At 42.2% G+C, this 23,412-nt stretch overlaps 1 protein-coding gene across 8 annotated transcripts in view; it reads right to left on the bottom strand.

Moving 5' to 3' along the window:
• Nucleotides 1–23,412, bottom strand: part of TEDC1 (tubulin epsilon and delta complex 1) — a 65,304-nt gene that overhangs the window by 25,280 nt on the left and 16,612 nt on the right. For 5 of the 8 annotated variants that reach the window (XM_079314173.1, XM_079314169.1, XM_079314172.1 and 2 more), the window contains exons 4-6: nt 21,303–21,431; nt 19,975–20,133; nt 13,954–14,052 (exon numbers count right to left, since the gene is read on the bottom strand). In XM_079314173.1, the coding sequence (XP_079170299.1) occupies nt 13,954–14,052; nt 19,975–20,133; nt 21,303–21,431 (387 nt within the window). The remainder of the gene's footprint in view (nt 1–13,953; nt 14,053–19,974; nt 20,134–21,302; nt 21,432–23,412) is intronic. The other 3 variants (XM_079314175.1, XM_079314174.1, XM_079314171.1) reach the window with 2 other exon arrangements.

A 23,412-nucleotide genomic window follows, 5' to 3' on the forward strand; every position in this document is an offset into this window, starting at 1 on the left:
CTGTTAAAATCAGCTGGACAGTGCTCTTTATCTTTCCACAGCCCATCCTCCCTCCAGGCAGATATCATCTGCTGCTGGCCCATTCAGTCCCATTGCATGACTGATAAAATTCCATCATCCCACTGGGAGATGCTCCAGCCAGGGGGAGCAGCCAAGCCTTTCCTACCCAGAGAAAAACTGACATTTTGGACACCAAGGGACCTTCTTCCCTCTGGATTCCAGAGGAAAGCCAGACCTTTCCACATCATCCCTGCACCTTCAGAGGAAACTGCACCTTCTCCAGGAGCACTGCTCCAGCTGAACCACATCTGCCCCTGCAGGAGGATGCAGCCACCATTGAATGGGACTGCTGCCAACACCCTGACTGACTGACGGGTGTCAGCTTGGATTCTGACTCTGGCAGGGTTTGGGATTGCTCTTTGTAATGCTGTATTTCTATTTTAATTTTCCTAGTAAAGAACTGTTATTCCTATTCCCATATCTTTGCCTGAGAGCCCCTTAATTTCCAAATTATAATAATTTGGAGGGAGGGGTTTGACATTGTCCATTTCAAGTAAGGCACCTGTCTTTCAAACCAAGACAGATACTCAACAGGAGGCCAAAGCTGGATCTTCTCAGCATCCACAAGTGTAACTTGTATGTTGTTTAAACATATTTGTAATTACTCCTTCTGTAGAGATATTAATCTCTTTCCTATTATTTACCACCATATTAGAAAAATCATTAGTGCCTGTAGACGGTTACAGAAATCAATATTTAATAAATTTGCAGCATAATGCACCCTTTTCACAGGCTCAGCTCCAGAGAGCTCCCCTCAACAAGTGTTTAATCTCTGATGCCCACAGCTCATAATTCAACTACCATAGCACTGGCAAAACTATTTTTAATCAAAACTTGCTCTGCCTAAATGTTCAGAAAATCATTTTATTGTTAGACAGACAAAAAAAAAATGGTCTTTCAGCAATAAATTCAGTTTCTTGGCTCAGAAACAAAACACTGCTAATTCATCATGGTTCATATGTCTGCAGACAGAAAAGTTGCACTGGGCTCCTGAACCCTGCAAACCTCACCCAAATGCCAACATCTCTGGAGAATTACTCAAGGCTTGAGACAAGGCTGGCTTAGCAGGAAAGCTTATGTGGGGAAATTAAAAACTAGACTATTCAATGACTGCTTAATAGGGAATGGCTTTATTCAATGTGCATTTGGGTAATTTGAATTCTAGTTCTGAATATCTCACAAGCAGAGGAGAGAAGCTAAGTGGGAAAGGTTGTTCCAAAAAAACGCAAAGAAAAGGGGTAAGCTTTAATGGAAGTTACACCATTTATGGTACCAGAAATAAACCATTACTGGGATAAAGGCTTTAGAGACCTAACCAGGCATCACATGAAACAAAAAAAAAATCAACACATCTCTACCAATACAAAACTCCCTTAACTGAAAAAACCTGCAGACCTTGGCTAAGGAGAGCCTCTCAGCAGGAAAGTTTTTAGGTTTAAATTAGGTTTAAAATGGCACACACAACCCCCAAAGCGAACTTTGGCAAGACTAAGTTTTGAGACCCCCCCCCCTTCACCAAAGGAAACTGAGAAAATCTCTCACAAGCATCTCAGGCTGGGACAAAAACAACACTGTAGGTGGACACACTCAGTGCTCCAAGTTTCAGTTCCACATTGTGATTTTTCCAGAAGCAAAGCTGGATTAACTCATTGCCATACATCCCTTGAAGGCTAAAACAAAAATAAACAGGCCTGAAAAGCAGAAAGTCACGCTAGAGTAGTGTGAAATACAAGCAGCTGAAGAGCACAAACCTACAGAACAATAAGCAGCCTCTAGGCATAAGGCAAAGAAAGACCTTCTCTAATTTCTCTGCTCTGAAATATCACTGAGAGGCAAGACAGAGCAGGGGGAGCACTGCAGTGCATCTGAAAGGCTCTTGAGGACACAAGTGGATGAGAATTTCTTCCAGCACCAGCTAGGGATCCCATAGGGACCTTGACCAACACCCCAGCAGGGACAGGAAAAGACCTCTGGCTCCAGAAAATGGTATTTCAGTGTCTGCTGAGCATCACCTCTTTTGAAATTGTAATGTTGGGAGGGGGTGAGGCAGGGTTGTGCATCAAGGGGAAGCAGGACTTGAATCTTCTGCAGAAGATACAACACATAAAATACAAAACACAACAGTTTGGGGTGCAGGGGTATCATTCCAGATGCCTGGATACAAAAATCTCCAACAAAAATACTAATACATGACTTTTCCACCCACCAATGCCAGTTTTATCCCACCACAGCTCCAGCTCCAACTGAGCTATCTCAGTTTTACACTGCTGAGAGCAGGAAATCAAAGCAGTAGTTAAAAACTTAAGTGACAAAGATCATCTTTATAAAATGTAACTGCTATTTGTGGAGGGATTCAGAAAACAGCTGCTTAAAATGCAACTGAGAGGAAATGATATATTTCAAACAAACAGAATGGGGCATTTGGCAGATAAAAGTTGTATGACAGCTTTCACATTGATAGGCAGTGAACTGGGATGTATTAATGGCATTCATTTGCAGAGGAACGGGTCAATGAAGGGACAGCTTGGCATTTTCCCCATGGAAATGTATTAAAACATGGAAAAAATGCCAGAATAAAGAAGCCTGAAGTTTTATATTTCAACAGCCAAGATCAATATATGTAAGACTGAAAAATATACACATTTCTATCCCCTAAGGGTACCAATGATTTGGGGTGCCTAACCTGGCATCCCTGAAGAGCCAAATTTTCAGGCAGTACCAAGTACCTCAAGCTCAGTGAAAGCACTTCCAGTAGATATCAAAAATCACAATTGACTTTAGAGAAATCTCAGCTAGAGGATTTCAAAGAAAAGCATCAAATTGTATCACAGTACTGCCTGACAGCTGTTATTATTGTACTGCCAACCAAAACCCCCATGCAGCTGATGTCAAAAAAAGACCATTATTCTTCTGCTTTTATTCAGACTGTTTCTGTACACAGAACAAAGCATTATCCATCCTAATTTTTTCCTTTCCTCCCCCCATATATTTGCCCTGTATTTTTAACAGGCCACAGACAATTAATTTAAAAATTGATTCAATATGTGGATTAGTCTAAGATTGCAACTTGTTATGAGTACAGTTTCTCCCAGCCTAGCTCTTTGACAAGCCATCACAGACTATTTGTGCATGCAGGTATTTTCACACATTTTAAAATGTGTTACTGACTAGACAAACTACTAATTTAAAGTCTGCTACAGTTCCTCCTGTCAATTAATTTCTCTTGCTAGTCTCTTTCATACTCCTTTAAATTAAGCAACAAACTTTAAAAAGAACCACAAATCCAAAATCTTTTGCAAAACATGAGTAACAGCTGATTTTATAGCTCTATTTCCTTGGCTATTTAAAAAAACAAAAATACCTGCCAGTAGAGCTGAGTTAACATTATGGGCCAATTGCACACAAAGTTTAATTTTACAAGGCTATAAAACAGCTCTACCAGTGTCTCCTCATGATCTGAGCTGCATTCTCACACCCAGAAGAGCAATACAGTTCAGCTCAGCTCTGCAGCAGCAGCCCAGCTGTGGCCAAAGCCATTGCAATATATGAATTTAACTGGGCTCTGCTTCCTTCATGAGCAGTGAGGCTGGAGAACACAGTGGTCCTGTCCTGCTTGACTTTCTGCATGGGTTAAGTGAATTTTGGATTCAGAGGTACAACACAAGGTCCCAGTTAGATCATGACAGTTCTGGGGCAGTCCAGGATCAGCCTTCACTTACAGGCATCAGGTATGATGCTGGTCCAAGGATGGGACCCCAGTGCCTGCCTGTCCTCCCTGTGCTGACCCAAAGCATCCCTTGAGCTGCACAGCTTGATCCCCACACTGGCTTTATAGCACTTCCACCAGGAAAAGAGAAAAAACATAGAAAAAATTGAATGCCAACTGATGACAAAATACCTCAGCCTTGCCTCTCCAGCTTATTAATTCCAGCTGCACTGTCTCAGGTGGAATTATATTATAGTATATCACTGTCACTGTCACAGCATTCAAATTATGTTAAGTATGGCATAAAACAAGCAAAAGCACAAAGGCAGCAGTGAAGCTCAGTGTCATTCTGTCAGTTCTGCTGCTGGCAACCACAGGCACGTCTCACATCAGTGCAGAATGTATATTCTGTGTTCCAGAGACACCTTCCTTTCCTGTGGTGGAGGAGTCTAACATATTGCTGCTACACAGTCCAACAATTTATGGAGTCCATGATAAACCACTGCATCATTTTTCAAGGTCCAAGAACTCTATAAGCTTGGTCAGTAAAATGTACTAAGCAATAAGTCATCCCCAAAAAAATGGTGATGGCAACTACAGAACTGCAGCTCTATTAACTCCTTTTTTTTTTTTTGTATGGATAAGTTTAGCTGAAAGCAATATTAGTGACAAATTGCAGCCTGAGGAAATTTTCAGATCAAGGTAATAATGCTATGAGGTAGAATGATTTGCTTTAGTGTTGCTATATAATGCTGCCAGTTCCCTCCAACTGGACACTAACTGCAGCCAGAGGCCACCTTGCTTAAAAAAATATCTAAAGAAATATATTAGCACTAAACCTGTCTGGAGTAACAAAAAAAAAAAAGAAACTCAGAGCATCCTTCCCAAGAAGGGGCACTGGGAAAGTGAAATTGAGTAAAAAGTTCAACAGCTAAATGATTCATGGCTGCTGATGTGAGCTGAAGGAGCTGCTCTCATGCTAACACTGCTGAGCCACACAGGTGGGAAGGAACCTCTGGAGGCTCTAAACCAATCTCCTGCTTAAATCAAGGTGCTCAGGGCTCTGCCCAACACCACAAGTGTCATCCCTTCTCTGGGACCTGGTTCCAGAGTTTGATCAGTTGGTGGCAATTCCTTCCTGTTTTACAGAGGCAGAATTTCTCATGTTCCATCCTGTGCCTGCTGCCCCAGGGCAGCTCTGAGAAGGGTTTGGTCCATGCTCCAGCTCTGACCACCTCAGTGTCTCACCCCAGCTGTGTCTCAGCTCAGTGTCTCACTGGGTTTGCTCCTGGTCCTTGTGCTGGGACAGGGACACTGAGCACTCAGGTTGGCAGAGGGGTCAGCCTTTGCTGCTGGCTCCTGGGCTTCCCTCTGCCCAGCTGAGCCCCCAGGTGCTGCTGAAGGGACTGCACCACAGGCTGTGCCCAGAGTGACCACTAACAGCCATACACCAGTGGCCCAAACACTCTTCCCCTGGTGCCACCACTCCTTTATGCTATTTGGCTGTCAGGACTGTCCTTCAGTGACACACCAATTGTCTGTGCTACCTGCCTTTCCACAGCTCCTCAGGGACACAGCTCTGCCTCCTCCTGGCACAGGACACCCCACACTGCTTGGAAAGAGGAGCAGCAGCAGGATCTGAGGGGACTGAAGTGCCTGTCCCAGAGCAGCTGGAACTGAACCAGCAGGGAACAGCAGGCATCAGAGCAGCTGAAACCATCTGATGACACAGCCAGTTGCAGGGAAGGAGAATTGTTTTGATCATATTCACCTTTTGAGATTTAAAGCAGTTTATCTCCTGCAGAGGCTTCTTTCTTTCTACTGTATGAGGAAGTCACTCATACATTTCTAGCCTCTCCAATCTCCCTCAATTAACTTTCCTTTCTCTTGTTACCTGCTTCATGGCTCTGGACAGTGCTTGTCCATCTTTCAGAGAGGATGTGGGAGCCAAGCCTGCTGCTCCTGGAGGGTGAGTAAAAAAAAAATAAAACCTCCAGCAGCAGCAGCACAGGGATGAGCCGGGAGGGTAGGGGAGGAATAATTCCTCACCCAAGACAACTGCCCCATGAGGAGACCACATAAAGTATTCAAAGTCATTTGTATTAGAACTTTTTTCAGCTTTCCCTTCCAAAATCCACTTGAGTCTGCCTTGGAAACTCCCCATATACATTATCTCACACAATTTGACTACTGTTGCTATCACAGTGCATAGTAGGCCAGAGATTTCCAAGATTTCCCTTTCTCAAGAAGGATCAGGAGCTTGGCTACAAGCAGACACTGTCTAAAAGCAGCTTTGAAGCCATTTGACCTCTGTAATTCTTCCTGATTTTAATCAGATGACAAGGGTTGAATCTGTTCTGCCTCATTTTTGCAAATGAGTACCTGGATCCACGTTTCCAAGAGGTTTTAATAACTCCTACAGCAAACCATGTTTTATATGTGAGAAATGTCAGAAAAGGAAGTGAAACCACTTGCCTGCAGCATTTCAGAAGGAAAATGACATGGCAGCTTACCCTCTCCTCCTGTAAGTGAATCATTAAAAAATGCAGTAATAATATTCTTTGTTCCTGCCATGTAGCACAGGGTGGGCAGCACATGCTGTCACTGACAGCTCCTTTCTGCTTCCTTAGCATTTACTCCTGCCTTGCCACGAAATGTGAGGAAGAAAAATCATATCTGGGTTGCCCAGCATTCTTTGGATTTCTGCTTTAAATTGTTTTCTCAGTAGCCACCCTCCTGCTCTACAGGAAATTCATGGAAATCACTCCTTTTGTAAGGCAATACCCACTGCTGTTCCAGAAGTGTGGGGAGGGGTTCCCGTGCACACAGGCAGAAGGAACAAAACCCCCCAGAGCTTTTTCCAATCCCAACAGCCTGCAAACCAACTGAGCCCTTTCACAGAAAAGTAACTATTCTGAATTTTAAAGGTGATCAAGGCAGTCCCACTAAGGGATATATTTCCTTTTAGCCTGCAGGTGACCTTCACATGAAACCCATCATTCCAACCTCCTCTAAACAGCCATCATCACAATTCCAGCTCTCTGGATCCTTCAGCTCCCTCAAGCTTTCTTGTGTCAGCCTCCAGGCCTCCTGCATTTAGGTGCTGGAGCTCCATCTATAATGCAACACATCATCAGATCTGCTCTCCTCTGCAATATTAATGCCAGCTCCCATGTTCTTACTCACCAACCTGACTGCCAGGCATGTAAAATGTCTAAAGTAACTGTGGCTGGAAGAGAACACAAACCATTAAAGTCATTTAACAGGGGGGAAAAAAAGCATTGCCTTTCACTGGCAGTGCTGCTGAGAGCACATGGCACTGAGCGTGGTTTACACCTCTAATGCACAGCCCAGCAGGATCAATGCTAAAGTTGGAAACTGCAGCATTCAAAGTTAAAGAGTGCCAGAATTCAAGCTGCCTGAACAACACTAATTTGACCCTCCCATGTGTATAAGGGCTAGAATTATGCAACCAAAATGTTTCCCTTTGTAATCTGTCTCAGCAAGGGCACAGATTGGCTGGTGCTCACTCCACATGCTATTCCTCTTCCTTTCAAATGGCATATTGCTCTGCTTGTTCTTCAGAGGGAAGCCACAGCCTTATTTGTCACACATCATTCAAATCCCATTCTACAGGCAGAATTTTTATCTTGAAGATAAACAAGTTATCTTCCCTAATGACCCATGTGAGACAAGATAATAGCATTGCTGCCGTGCTGCAAATGGGAAATGAAAACAAGGAGATGTAAGTAAAATGCTTCCATTACTTTTGGATGCCTTAACTGAGACTTCCAAGATGTGACTTTCAGGAAATTTAGAACTTACTAAAGCACTTCATGGATACATCTACCCAGCACAGCTCAACAACTTGCAGCCCTGTGCACAGCCCACCATGGGAAATTCAGAGATTTATTGAGGGTAACTTGAGAATCCAAAGGCACAGAAGTGTGGCAGCATTGCAGGACCAAGGCCAACTGCCCCATCTGCTAAGGCTTCCTTCCTCTCCCAATTTTTGATGGGAATTCTTTTACATCAGAGCTACCTTGCTTCCACAATGCCCTCACTCATGCCACTTGTCCATGAGCCTCTCCCAGCTCCTGACTTCACAAAGCAAAAAGGTTCTTCCCTAATCCATCCTATCCCTTCCACATTCCCTGTGCTCTTCAATGAACAATGCTGGAATGGTTTAGTAAAAGCAAGTTAAAGACAGCAAGAGAGGAAAACACTTCAAAAGGACAAAGCATTTGCTATTTTTATCCCAAGTGCCACAGTGAGCATAATTATGCAAATTCAAAAAACTTGTCATAATTGACCTTTTCAAAACACGTGTGTCCATGGGCCTAACATACAATTCTTTGGTGAACCTTGAAATTTATTAAAGGTCAGCAGCTCTAAAACTTAATTTCATTTAATTACTGAAGAACTTCTTTAACATGCAGCGATCACCAATCAAGGAAAAACAAACTCACTTAGAAACAGGTAAAAATTTTGATGCATTGGACTAGTAAAGCCTGTAGCTTTAAAAAGCTGTAAAAGAAAATTTTAAAAAATCCTCTTAGCAGTTTAGCTATTGTTCTGAAAATGTGACAGTGCCAAAATCCAAGGGTTCAGGTCCATCTGAAGCCCTGGAAGCAGATCTGATAAATGGTCAGAAGTCACAACACAAGCCCCAGTGCAGCTACTCTTATGCTATATTATTTTTTTATGCAGGAGCCATGTGAGAAATTTCAAGGTTGTTGGGGTTTTTTTCTTCCAGTTAAGTAAAACACGATGACAAATAGACAAAGCTGACCTTAATTAGAACAGGAGCTACAACACAAAATACTGATCCCATTCCAGGACACAAATGACAGAACTATGGCTTTTACCAAGGGAATGAAACAATAAACGCATAAAAAAGCTGAGGGCCAGACCAAACAGAATTAGTTGCCAGAGCAGCACAGAAGATCATGAATCTATGACAATTTATACCAATGAAAGAAGATTGTCCTTGAAGCTCAAGGTCATTTTTTCACTAAACATCCAATCTTTTTTTCTGGAATTTACATGCAGTACAAGCCTTTGTTTCCTGACTTAAATCTTCTGCCCAGCAGCATCACAGTCTATAGGATGAATGTCATTTTTTTCCATTGGTGTCTACACTCTGAGAAATGTGTTGCTTGAACTGCTTCTTGTACACCAGATGGAAGGACATTATAAAATATCAGATGGCTCCCTAACAGGCTCTTTGAAATTCAAATAAGGTTACATATCCTTCACCTCACCATACAAGACCACAACAGGGTTGATTACAGAAATACCAGCACAGGTCTGTGTCAAATCAATAACGTGACACAGTGTCAAGCTTATCACAGGGGTTTCACTGTTTATTTTCATTTAGTGCCTGTCACCACCAGGAACATTCCAGGAAGTCCCAAACACAAGGACACCAAATATAGCCTGGCACACAGCAGCTGGGACTGTCCTGCCACAGACATTCCACTTTCCACCCAAGAGGGTGAACAACCTGGGGTGCATTTCTGGAGATAACACCATAGCACAGTGATTATTCAGTAGCCAGACAAATAACCTGGGTTATTTGAGCATGACACACATGGAAAGGCTGGCCTGGAACAGAGACTAGACAGAGCAAAAGGAGTAAAATAGGTATTTATTGAAATGATACACCTTGGACAGTGCAAGAGCTTGGCTGGGGCTACACCCAAATGAAATCAAAGATGGATCCTGGTCATGAGTTTTACACTTTTATAAGTTTTAATTCACCTACATATTGGGGTCATTTGTCCAACCACAGCCCCAGGCTATGAAGTCTCAGCCCCCTGGCTTGTCCCCTTTCCCTCACTGTTGTTTCTGCTTTTTGGGTACCAACTGTCCTTGATTCTCCAGCTAGAAAGGAATTGTTTGGTCCAACTCTCCTATGAAGAGAACTAACTAACACCTCATATGAAGTTTCAGAGTTACACACTAAGCAGCAGAGATTCTGAAAAATAGAAAAGTTAAAACCCAAGGCATCACCAGGAGGTGGTGCTGTCCCTTGCATGCACTGAAATCACTGCTTTCTCCTTGCAGATAAAAACTTCAGCAGATACAAGGCACTTCATGCAAGTGCACAGCCCCTGATGCCAAGACTCAGCTTTCATGAAAAAGTTATAGCACATTCAAATAAAATTCTGAGATTCCAAGACTATCAGCTCCTAATGTTTCCAATGTGAATGCATTTGTTCTGGAAAGAACAGCAGCTCTTTAGTGCTCTGCAGGAATTCAAACCACGAGCTATTACTCACAGAGAATAAACCTGTTGTGCCACCCATCTGGAACAGCCATCTGGGACAGATGTTTGAAATGGAAACTGCCACAAGATTTAGGGTTCACTATCACCCCACCTCCCATCTCAATCAATTACCCCTCGAATGGCCCAATAAGAAATTTATGGATCCCACCTGACTGAAGGAAGCAGTACAGATACTTCACATTGGTGTCCTTTCCTGATAAACCAACATTTCTCCCTTCCTGACAAACCAACAGTCCAGAAGGCAGCTCAGTGCTATGCCTGTACCATCCCATCCCACCCAACCCCTGCTGCTTGGAGAGCTGGAGCTCATTTGAATCTTTTATGGGCATGGACTTGACCATATATTATGTATGCAAAGTCAGACTATTTGTTTGCTCCCATTTACTTGCCACCAAGAACCTCAGTTTCTTAAGCTAAATAAATCACCTTTAAAACATGTTAATGATCAAACATAAACATTCTTCATAAAATTCTGAAACTAAATTATTGGCTATTCACGTCCAAGTTCTATAAATTTCACTGCATGTCCATCTGGCAGACAGCTGCATTATTTATTTGCTGTCACACTCAGTAAATTGATTTACTGGCATTTAAAGGTGTCATCTTTACTCATTACAATTTCAGTGATCACTCCAGCACTGCCAACATTGCACCAATGACCTGAGTTTCAACTTTTAATCTCTCCTAAGATTGAATTCCACATGCAAAGCAGTACATGCAAGAGACAGAGGAAACTGAAGCACTAAAGTGCTTTGATTTCAAGATCATTGATCTCCATACAGTAACAATTTGGTGAGAAAGTTAATTTAATGGCTCAAGTGCAAGATACATTTTTTGAGCCCAAGGTAAACTTCAGAACTGCAGCACTGCTATGCAGAATTAAGATAAGTGGACTTGATAGACAAGAAAGAGGAATCCAGCAGTACTCATCAGCTTGGAAAATGCATCAGAACACAAGAGACTCGAGGTGCTCTGCACTACATTCTAGGATATTAAGTGATAAGTGATTTTCAAGTAATAAGAGATTTTCAAGAAAAGCTGCAATGACCCCCCACAAGCTCCCAGATTTGTGTGCTCAGCCTCAGGCAGACAGCTCCAGAACCATCCCCACTGACCCAGGCACTCCTGTGCTTCCACTGGAAACTGAATTCCAGCTCAAAAAACACCACTGACAGCCCCAGGCAGCACAGAAGCCAAGCAGAGCAGTGAGCTGCAGCTCACACATATATATATATATATATAACCACAGCCAAACTGCAGGAAAAGTTGGGGTTTTGATCATGCCTCACTAGAGAAAAATATAATTAAAACCATTAGGTTTGGAAAACTTCCAGCCCTATGAATCTGCCAAAGACATTTATGATGATAGAAGTATAATAATGTCCAGTAAAATCCCTGGACATAAAAGCACTAAAAGTGTTTTACAGTCAAAAAGCAGAGGAAAGAACATATTAAATAAGTTAATATGCATCTTCTATAGAAAAGGAGCAAGCATGACTTCTACATCTCATAAAGTGGAGCTTGGCTTCACAGCTATCTGTATCCTATCACACTTTCCCTGTCAGACTAAACATCTCTTGTTTTGATGCAAACAGAGCAACTCCTCTCACAGGGTATTTTTGATGAAAATGAACTCGAGGCTTAAAGAGCCCAAGTCCCTTCTGTGATAGCAAATTCCTGATGCTGTGATGCACTTTGCATTGTTAGGCTTTGAAGGGTGCCCAGGATGAAAAGGAATTCAGAACCCCATCCACCAAGAGGGATGCATTACAGTAAAGCATATTGACATGCTTGCTCTTTTTATTGATCCATTCTCTTCAGAGAAATGTCTCATTTACTTGAAAAGTAAAAAAAAAAATTCACAGTTTTTGGAGAAAACATTTGGCAGAGTGTTGCCATCTGCACCAATATTTGAAAACCAAGTAATTCAAATGCTCATAATTCGCTTAATCCTAGCAAGATATTTGGAAATTAGAGACTTTTTATTACATTTTTCCAAAGCAGCATCACTTTGCATATTGAGTATTAGATCCATCTGGAAAAGTGACACTCAAAACAACAAAGTCTTTTCAAGCCCATACCACCTTGTTGTACCAGAATCTTCATACAGACTGAGCATGTGACTTCCAGAAGCTGCTTTTGGGAAATAAGGGTGAGGGCAGACAAAACCTACAAAGAATGTTCAAATGGTGACCATAACAATAATAAGGCTCTCAGAAACATCTACACTCAAGTGTTGTGATGACTTCCTGCAATTTCTCCTGTTTATTTTAGAATCAGGCACAAGAGAGAAGCTTAGAACTCCTTTCTTGAATAGGTTTGAGAGCTTCAAGAGGTTCAGAATTTCACAGCTGGTTGTACTGACAAATAATTCCAGTTTTGGATGAGTCCAAGCAATAAGAGACATAAGAAAGGAATTTCCAACACACATGCACTGGGGCTGGAGCCTGTTTGGGATTGCACCTGTCAGAGCCCAGAAACTGGAGACACACTGTGGCCACTTGTAGTTTATTTAAAGAAAACATCTTCTGTCACTCTGCCTCTCAGTCATCACCCTGGTTTTGTTTCATGTATTTGCTGTTTAAGCCTGGGAAAAGTGGAATTTTTAGTTAAAATTGTTGATTTTAACTACTCAGCTGCTCACTAAACCTTCTTGACTACAGCACCCTACCTAACACAGAAAAACTCCTTCCATTTTATCCTGAGCCTCCCTTGAACAGAACACCTGGAGCAGGCATCCAGGAAAGGAACAGCATGCAAGGGAAAAAAAACTCCTGGAATGATTCATTACCAAAGCAGCCAAAACCAAATGCCAAGAGCATCATTAAACTTTATTGCAACAGATCAGTGACACACTCAGGGTAAGGCTTTGGGAAAAAAGGTCATTGCAAAGTCCCTCTGCACAGCCTGGAAGTTTCTAATAGCAGCCTGCCAGACCTTAACAGGTATTTGCTAAGATCTGGAGGACCACAGACTTCAGAGCAACAGGTGAAAAAGAAATCTCAAGCTGATTTAAGGCCAGAAAAAACATTGTTTTCCAGAAAAATGTTCTAAACAGATGAATCTTACCAAGAGTTTGGATATGAACTGTTCATCCAAGAAATGCTCAGCAATGAAAGATTAACGTGCACTTTACTTTAGGGGCTTTGAACATAAAACTATCCTCCCACCTTCAAATCTACTTTCCTGAATTTCTTTGTGCAGAATATTTACAATGCCTGCTTTCATTCTTAAGCAAACAGCAGAAAGAATATCTTCTTTGAGCAAACAGGTCTGGACAGACTGCAGAAATTTGCCAAATATTGATTTTGTTAGGGATGAGCTTGAATTTCCATCTTGTTTCAGTTTCGCACTGAATGAACTTTTAGAAAGTGATTTTTTAAAACAAATGTATTATACTGCATTAAAAGAAGTGAATTAAACTACTTCAGATAATGAACTGAAACACCTATGATAATTGAGTAATTGAGAGCAGTAGGAATTTATCCTTCAGGGTAAAACAGAACCCTGGGTAAAATGATGTTGTCCTGAGAGGTTGTGTCTTGCTCAGGCAGGGCCACAGGCAGACACTGTGCCTGACTGATGTGGTTATTGGCAGGACACAACAGCAAGTCAGCCAGAGTATTTTATTCTACAAGTCTTTTCTCTAGGGGCACTTTCAGTAGGGTCTCTTCCCACTCTTTGTCTACCAGGTTTTACAAAACTTACCCTGATACCTTTGGGCTTATGCTTTATCAAACCAGATGTGGTGAATACAAATAAGTGAAGAAACTGGAAATCCAATATCTAAGCCCTTATTTCTGCTGGAAACTAAGTTTAAAAATGCTATAAGGAATGCAGTCTTCACAATGTGTAAAGCATCCTGAGCATCCAAGAGTTACAGGAAAAGCATTACCTGCTTGTAGTTCTCTGGTTGTCTAGTGAGATCTGCTTCTGTGACAGAAAAATGTCCAAGTCTCTGGTCCATGTGGGAGCCACTTGTGAATAAATGGATCTGGAACAGATTGATTTCAAAGATATTTGTCAGTGCAAGGAGCAGACCATTAACATCATTAATTACCATCCAACAGCTGCAGGGTGATGTGACCAGTGGGTTCAAACCCTCTCCCAAGAGATGTGAGTATTGCCACCAACACAGCAGCCAGAACCACGTGCAAGAATTGCAACCACAGTAAAACTGGAGGCTTCTCTCTTCATCCTCTCTTGAAGTTTTTCCTTGCACTATACATGGTCTGGTGCATGGCATGAAAGGAGAAACCATTTACCCAGATAGCAGCAGTCTTAACTGAGCTAAAGTATACTCTCAGAATAATTTTTGTTTAAGTAGAAAATGCTACCTAGCTGCAGTAAGGTTCTCTTTTGCTGCTCTACAATGTTGGCTTTTGCTTACCAAGACTTTACCCCAGCTGCACTGGTGATAGTATCATCAATTACTCGATGAAGAAGCTTCCCAAGTTAGTCAAGGGAACAATAAAAAGCAATTCCTCCTATTCAGAGCTGATCCCTTTGTTACTGTAATAACTGCAGCTGCCAAACAAGATAGCAGTGCACATTTGTCAGACAATCACTCATATTTCATTAATATTTCTACTAGAAGACAGAGAATGTTTCCTGCTTTTCTTCCTTTATTCTAATACGAACTTTATCACACACTTGGGTATTGACAACTATTTTAAAGTTGACAGGCACTGGGTAATTATCAACCCTTCCGTGAAACTCGGGAATATTTTAGCGTTCCTTTCCCAAAACTCTGCTGGTGACAACCATCTGTCACATGTGCAGAGCTCTGCGAGTTTAAAAATAAAAGAGCACCTCCCCACACAATGTTCTCCCTTTCCACTTGCCACTCCTCTCTCTCCCTGCTGCATTCTTGTGTAACTCTGGCTGCCAAACCTTGGGGCCCCAAGCACCAGCAGGGAACCTCAGCCCCTTTTCCAAGGCAGGTGGCAGCAGCATCCCTGGGTAAAGCCGAAAACAAACACAGCAAAGCTGGAACAGCAGAGGAATGAGGTGCTCCCCTGAGACCAGACTGGATGGATACCAAAATATTTGTGTTTTTGCTATCTCTGATAACAGCTAGAAGGTTAATAAGGCTCAAAAGGGGAAGAGCACAAAAGCAGAAGTAGCAGGTGAGAGGGTGAGAGGCAGAACATGCACAGCTGGTGCTCCCTGGCACTGGAATCCCCAGGAGAGGTGAAGGCAGGTCTGATTTAACCTCCCACCAACCTCTGTGCACAGCCCCCCACACCCAGCACCAATTCCTAAATGTCCTTGAGCTCAGACAAGCTGTTTCCTCCCTGCAGGGTGCTTAATTCACCTAGAGAAGATGGGAAGGGGGCTTGCTCATGGTTCACACACATTTGCATGGGAGGAAAATATTCTGCTGCATTAGGAACATGCTTCTGAGATCTAAAGGCAAATTCACCTTGGGGAAAAACCCAAAGATTTTCAAACCAAACAGACAAAATATAAACAAACAAGGTAGCAATTCCCAGAGTAACATGGTAGATTTTTCATGTCAAGATACAGATGCATCTAACAATTGCAGTTTAGCTCACTCATAAATTACTGACAATGAGGTAATTACCCAGCGCCAGTCCCTGCCCTCTATTATTCAGAGATCAAGACTTTGTCCTTGTCCCTTTGCTCTTACTACCTCAGATACAGATACAACCCATCCAATCCACTGCACTGCATCTTATTTTATGTTGTTGAACTTACAGGGGGCACAAGAAACCATTCCAATCATGGGGGATAATTCCCAGTGCTGCTCTGCATTCTTACTGATAATACAACTCTTGCTCTTAATTTCCAAGCATATTGAAACCATTATCATTGCTTTCCCATGATCTGATAATTCCCATTATGTTAAACTCTTCTTCTATCATTGAGAATTCCATTTAATATCATTTTATTCTTACTAATCCCTATGCACAGCCCATAATCAGATATTCAGCTGCTTAAAAAAAGCCAAAAACATCTCTGCACCTGATCTAACCTTTCACTACTTCCATCCTGAAGTAAATCCATCAGTTTTACAGAAACTCACCTGTTCCTGTTTTTTATAACATGCCAATTGTGGCACAGTGCATTTAACAGAGCCCTCCAAAAATAAGTTTCAAACTCTACAGATTCCTGTTTTGCTGAAACTATGCAAGGTCCCTTGCTCACATCTTTTAAGGCAAAGACTAAATAAAAACAACTGCTCTCTCTTATGGATTCAAGAGGGATCAAAACCTGGGCAGACAGATATTCTGGCACTTGACAGAACAAAGGAAAAGAAAGAGAATAGAAGGAAGCAAGAGACGTGCCTTACACAGTAATTTATTCCCATGTATTTGAAGGCACACCAGGTAAATATGTACCACTGAGAATTTCAAGGGAATTAGAATGGTATTACTACATTATACTTTCAAAGCCAGCCAACCTGGCCGTGTTGAGAAGCCATTAAAATGTTATTCAACAGCTCATAGCCTCAGGCTGCAAAATTCCTCAGAAACAAGAGAGGTTAAGATTTCCCTCAGGAACCTTCCTCCTACAGCAGGCCATGTGTGCTTCTGTAAGCTTCAACATGCCTTGTGGGAGATGAAGCCACTGCAAAGCAGCTCATCAGAGCAGCCAGGAAAAAGGAACAGCCAGGCAGGGCCACCCAGCCAGCAATTCCCAGCACAGGAGCAGCTGTAGCTCCAGGGAGGCTTCCCTCTCTTGGGGACTGCAGAACTCCATCCCATCCACCTCAGGCAGGACAGAGCAGAGGGAGGACACAGCAGTATTCCTACTGAAAAAATGCAGAGTGGAAGGAAGAGGTGTCATCTTCTGAGTGAGAAGATTTTCCAGGGGTGCTGTGCTCTTCTCATAAAGGCCCAAAGAGAGGAAAGGTCATTTTAGAGCCTGTGTGAATCACAGAATGAAATCTGCAGAAGTGTCACCACTAGTTGACAGAAATTATAGCTCCTGATCAGCAGTAAATAAGATTGTTCCACAGCTGAGACACATAACCTGATACATTATAAACAGAGGGAGTAAAAGCTGTAATTATCATTTTGTAGAGAAAGCCCTCTGTAAATCTGTCAGCATAATTAAAACACGTAACACTCATTAGCCTCTTGCATACTGTGTTTGTGGTTTATTAGAGGAAAGCAGCAGCTCATACAGAGGTCACACTGGGGCAGTTCAGTCTTCCAGCACATAGAAGAGTTTAAAAGTTTGGAAATTAATGCAGCAGTAAAAGCAATTTCTCTAGAAAGAGTCAGGAAATACCAATTATTGTTTATACAGCTGTTAAATTGTCTAAGTATGTCATATTTTGTGTTACTGTAAATGCTGACATTATGGTGGCACTGTAATGAAGTCCTTCCAAAGCCACATTTACCTTTCTATCCTCCTGCTTTTAATTCAGACTAAATACAAATCAGAGCACTGCACTTTATTACAGCTCTGAACAGAACTCCCACAGCTGCACACATAATATCAGTGTGGGTTCACACATGGAGGAGTCAGGCTCAGTTCCACTCTCCTTTGTGCACCCCTGACTGTGACAATCACCACCAGCACCAGTTCAGCCCAGCAGTGACTGCTGGAGAAGGCAGTAATGACAACTTTGGGAAACTGCATGAACAGACACACAATTCTCCCTCCTGCTTACTCCTCCAGATTCTGGAAATCATGGCCCAGGGACCTGCAGCATAACTGCTGGAACCCAGAAGCCTGGGATTTTTGAGCTTTCTGTGCTTTCTGACTCTGACCCCCTGGAGAACACTGCTTTTGACCCGAGGCCTTGGACAAGGCTTCCAGATTTGGGTGATGGAGTTAAGTCACAGGTGTGTAGTTAGAATGGAAGTGTGTGATTTCACATGGTGAAGGGTTTGGAATTTGGTGTTTTAGAATATAGTAATAGATATGGGACAAGATGGAGGACTTTGGGTGTTGTTTCCTCTCCGTGTTCTTCTTCCTTCCTCATGATTTCAAATAATAGTTTCTGGTTGGACAGTTAGTGCTGCACTGCAGGTCACAAGAGTTTGGTTATTGAGTCAAAAGTATAAATAATATAGGTGTTAGTTTTCTATTGGACTGTTTAGCTTCAAAAGACCTTGTAACTAGCTAGAGTCAGCTCCACTTTGCTCACTTTTAGCTGGTAGCCTGAAGTGTAGCAGAACTCTCTGTACTTTAGATAAGATTTAATAAACAACCAAGCCCAAACACAAGAAAATTCATCTCCTTTGTGGTTTTAATCCTGACTGAGTGAAGACAGAAGAAACTGCAGACAAAGCACTAATTAAGTGATGCAGATACCACCTTTACAACTAACCTGTCTCTTGTAGTTGTCTGACTGTCCTAACTTTAGCACACATTTTGCCTTAGCCACAAAGGGCAAAAAAAGGACAAGTTTATCTCAAAGTACAACTTCCACAGGAGGGTCATCATCTCCCATCTCCCCTGTCAACAAGTTTAGCCTGCTGCCCCATCAGCACATCTCTTCATTACTTCAGTGCCTCATTTGGACTGCTGAGAATATCTGTTTGTGCTCCAGCTCCCAGGTTTGACCTGCTCTTAATTCTTCCTCAGCCTCATTAACTGCAGGCTGAGGCACTGGAGCTGCCTAATGATTTGTTACTGTCAAGCCTCACATAAATCAGAGCACTGATGATGAGTTATGGAGGCATTTGCCTCACCTACTAGAAAAAGCAGCACACCTTCAGCAGAGGTGGTTTATCAGGGGGAGAAGGTGCCAATCATTCCATTTGAGATTCACCTCTCCCAACCCCATCACGGTGTGTGATCACAGTGCAAAGAGCCAAGGACTGCCTGAGCACTTAGAGGGAATTGCCACCTTTGTTCCTAGAGCAGGGAAGCACATCAGCAGTGGTCAGTGAGAAGCAAAAGGTTATTTTAGATGCTGCACACACAGCACCTGATCCCTCTTCCCCAGGGCTGTCAGTCAGACGTCTGCCCTAGCAATCAGTCATGGAAAGAACAAAATGTAACCTCATTATAGATTTTAGCACTGCTCTGCCAGACACGGGATCAAAACCAAGAAGATATCTTCATTCAAAGGTGAAGATGATCCTGACAACTTTTTGATGTGTATTTTGGGAAGAAATGTCCCCAAACCGTTTTTAGTCTCAGAAAAAAAAAAAAAAAAATTTCTGTGAAGGTTTTGAGTACAGTAATAGCTGGCTCCATTTAAGTTATCTAAAGAGATATAAATGGAGAAAGGGGACCTAGGGAAAGCAATTCTTAGTAACTTTTATGATTAAGAACTGCTATTTTAATTTGTTTCTGGAGCCACCATCACTGTCAGCTTTGGGACTGAAGGCTGGTTCCATCCTAAACAGACAGAATGCTCCCAGATGTCTGTGATTAGACAGGCATCTGCACACTCATAAATGGGAAGAGAACTAGAACCTTAGCAGTGCAGACACCCTTACTGATTTCTGATTTAAAAGCAGGGAAATTTTGGGTTCTGCTGAGATGCCACCTAGCACCTTAGAAAGAGATTTTGCATTTTATTTTGCTATTACTTTCAATATTTATGCTTAACATTCTGAATGTACATTTCCAGTGAACTTATAGTTCTGCATCACTACTTCTTGTCTGAGGAACCAGAACACTCTGTCTTGTTTCTACCAGGCATTTTCTGAGAAAAAACAGCAGCAGCCTGTGGTTGCAGAAGTGACTAATGTGCCAAGCTGCAAAAGAGACTTTTATACAATTACAACCTTACAAACACTCAACACACATTTTCTCATGGTTCTGCCACACTGGGGAAAGACAGAGGTGCTTATAATCAGAGCGATTCACTCTTATCTACAGAAAATGCAGAACTAGCAAACAAGAATAATCTGTACATTTTGCTCTAGCTGACAAGGCTTTTAAATAATAAACTATGTCATAGTGAGTTAGAAGAATCATTTACCTTGTGCAGGAGTTTGCACTGCTCTTGGTGCTGAGCGTGCAAAGCGTGCCACTGCAACCTCAGCCTCCCGTTTAACCACTGCAGGTAGCGAACATCCACTCTGTCCTCTGCTGCTGCTTCACCTGCACCTTCCTGCCTGCTGGGCACGTCATCTTCACACTGAAAGCAGGAAAGAACACCACACTGGTTTGCAGGAGGTTCAACATTTTCAAGTCATTCAGGAGTGAATTTACAAGGTACGTGGGCCAAATCGCCCTAAAATGAACTCAATGCCAGCAGTACAAAGAAATCAGAGTACAGGACTGGGAACAGCCTAAACAAGTAGAGAAGTGTGGAATAAATATCAGCCTCTCAGCTGTGATGTGGTGAGCTGTCTCCTCTCCCATCCTTCATTTTCCATCCCCAGGAAGACACAGTGTTCCTGAGACAGCAAGCATGTTCTTTACCCAGATGGGAAAAATTGCATTTTGACTAGGTTCTAATATGTCAAAGAACATAAAAAACAGATTTAGCTCCTGCAGTGTCTTCCTGAGACCCTATTTAGTAAATCAATAACTTATATAGGGACAAAATCATGGGCCTGTGCTTGCCCAGCTATTTTCTTTTCTCCATTCAGCATCTCCCGTCTGGCAGGATTGAGGAAAAGGAAAAATCATGCAGCTGGCAATGGCCAGGACTCCACAGAGGCACTGCCAGCTACAGCTGGATCATCTGTCTTGCTTGTTTTGCCTTTTCCTAGAGTAATTTGGAAGGAAGAAGAGAGAAGGAAAGAGTTTCCATTCGTTCATCTTGTCCCACTTTCCTTCTGCTGCAGATAAAAAACCAACAGCAGCCAACACCTTCATCTCCTGATGAAATTCCTGCAGCACATTTCTCTCATCTCTCATTCCTGAGGAACACAGGGAATTCCACCTCCCCCAGCCTCTTGCACAAAGAGATCATTCTCATGTACAGATAGATCTCTCCCTTTCCAGCTGATACTACTGCAGATTGTAAATTAAAAGGAGAAGAAGCCATGGGTAGTTTTACCTCTGATGCCAGTAACACCATTTAAAGTGAAGCTTCCCATTTCATACAGTCTATGGGAATGACACACAATAAACACAACCCATCACTCCAAACATTTCTACTCCAACATGTCACCAGAAATAGGAAAAACACAGAACTGCAAAGACCTGGTTATTCAGAATGGATGTTTGCCATTCTGCAAGGAACTGTCTCCCAGTTCTCAGACTCTCAAGACATTTCTTTAAAGTGGAAATTTAAAGTCTACTTGAAACATGACTGTTTTCAAGAAAACACTTAGGCAGATATTTGGACCCACAGACCTTGATAGTATTTAAACATATGTGCTTCCCTGCTTCACAGATTTCCACGTTCAGTAAAATCTTCAAAGGATCCAGTTGGCAGGCAAAGCTGGAATGTAGTTCCAATCTGGATCCTAAACTAACAATGCACTGTAAAATGAAGTGATTTAATCTTGCCTTAAATGCAGATTTCAACAGAAGAGCGGCTACAACCATGATCAAATAACCCCCTAACACTTGTTTTAACCTAAATATCCCCAGCTGACAGGGCCTCTATTACAATGAGTGATCCTATTATTTATAAGCACAAAAAAATGCTGTTCTGGTCACATACCAAACTGTATCAATATTACAGGTTTGTTCCTTTTTGCTCTGTGGCTCAGATAAACACATGCTATAAATCACAGAGGTGCAGGGCTGGTAAAGGGCTTCTCCTTCAAAAGGCACAGATTCATCTTTAACCAAAAAAAAAGAAAAAAAGAAGAGAGAACAGAAAGAAGGAAGAAAGGGAAGGGAGGAAAGAAAGAGGACAAAAGGAGGAGGAGGAAAAGAGGAGGAGGAAAGGAGGAGGAGGAAAGGAGGAGGAGGAAAGTTTGTGCCAGTTCCAATGTCCCTCTTCTTCCTCTGCTCCTTTGTCTCCAGGCTCCTCTTCTCCACAGTTTTTTGGGGAAATACCCTGTTTTGCCCAGACAGGATGGTTTCTGGACCAAGAAACCATGCAGATGTGATTACCAAGCTGTCCATTAGCATGATAAGCCAAGCACTTGGATATTAGTCCCAGCAGCAGAGAAAACCCACGTGTAAAGAACATTAAAACATCTCACATAAGTAGCTAGGAAGCCACAAGGCTGAACACAGACCTGGGAATCCCAGATTAAAATCTGCATTGTCCATAATTTACAGTTCTGCTCCAGCTTCCCTGGTCAGAGGTTTCAGAACAGCACAAATACTGCTCTCCTGGGGATTTATTTCAGGAAGGAATGGCATTAGACTCAATTGCTTTGGCAGTACAGTGACAAACACCATGCAGAGCTAATTTTATTGTAGCAACCTGCCTTATTAATATTAAAATAAGGAAGCCAGCCAATGCATTTTTAACAGGATCTCTCCATTATTTATTTCACAAACTGCACAAAAAATTTACTTTTGCTATGAAATACTTAGACTGGCATAAAGTAAACAAGGTAAAAAAAAAAAAAAAGGTCTTGCATATTATACTGTGACCTCAATTTCCAGTCCCATCTTTACAATCTAAGACTATTTACTGCTCTCTCAGTGGGTGAAAAATTACTAAAACACCAGCCCAAGCTACAGGCTTTGCTTCAAATACCACTGTGAATTTATCTAATCTATGCAGCAACCCAGGTACACACCTACATTCACTCTGAGATACAGAAGTGCAGATTTTTCAGTCCAGTTCACAAAGAGAGCAGCCAAGGCAACCACTCAGAGACCTCAGCAGCCCTCCCACACTTGGAATGCTCCAGGCCACTTTTAGAAGAGATCATTCCACAGCCACCTCCCAGAGAAGCATTTTCTGCAATTAATTGTTTGCTGCAATTAATGTTTCTTTTTGATTCCATCTCAGAAAAGGGATGTGCCTGGGTCAGCTGCAGGAGTTGGTAGTACAGAAGTCACACGAGCAAACATCAATGCCTTCATCACCATGCTGAGTTGGTCTGGTCAAACTGGGTGATGTGGACCTGCCAGAGCAACCCTGAGCAGTGTAATTTAGGATTAAGCAGAAGATTAAATAAATAAATAAAATAAAAAGTAATCAATTAAAAAAATTTGATTAAGCAGAAAATAGAATGAAGCTCCTCTTTTCTACTCTCACCATAACTCACCCCAAAGGAGCTTTCTATCCTAAAAGCCCCAAGCACTGCTAGAACTTTTCACTATCCACTCCTTGGCAAGGCTAAGAAAAGCAAGCACAAGCCTGATCAAAGTGACAGGCATATATTTACACGAGCTCTCTCCAAGCCAGTTTCTGAACCATCACCCTGCCCACACTTGAGCAGAACCAGCTCTCCTGGGGTAAAAGATCCAGGAGAAATAAAACAGCTAAGCCCCAGAACAAATACACGTTCCAAGACACCAGTTAGGGTGGCTCACAAACTACAAAACCTGC

Source organism: Erithacus rubecula (genome assembly GCF_903797595.1).
Source record: "Erithacus rubecula genome assembly, chromosome: 10".
In the NCBI taxonomy this organism is placed as follows: domain Eukaryota; kingdom Metazoa; phylum Chordata; class Aves; order Passeriformes; family Muscicapidae; genus Erithacus; species Erithacus rubecula.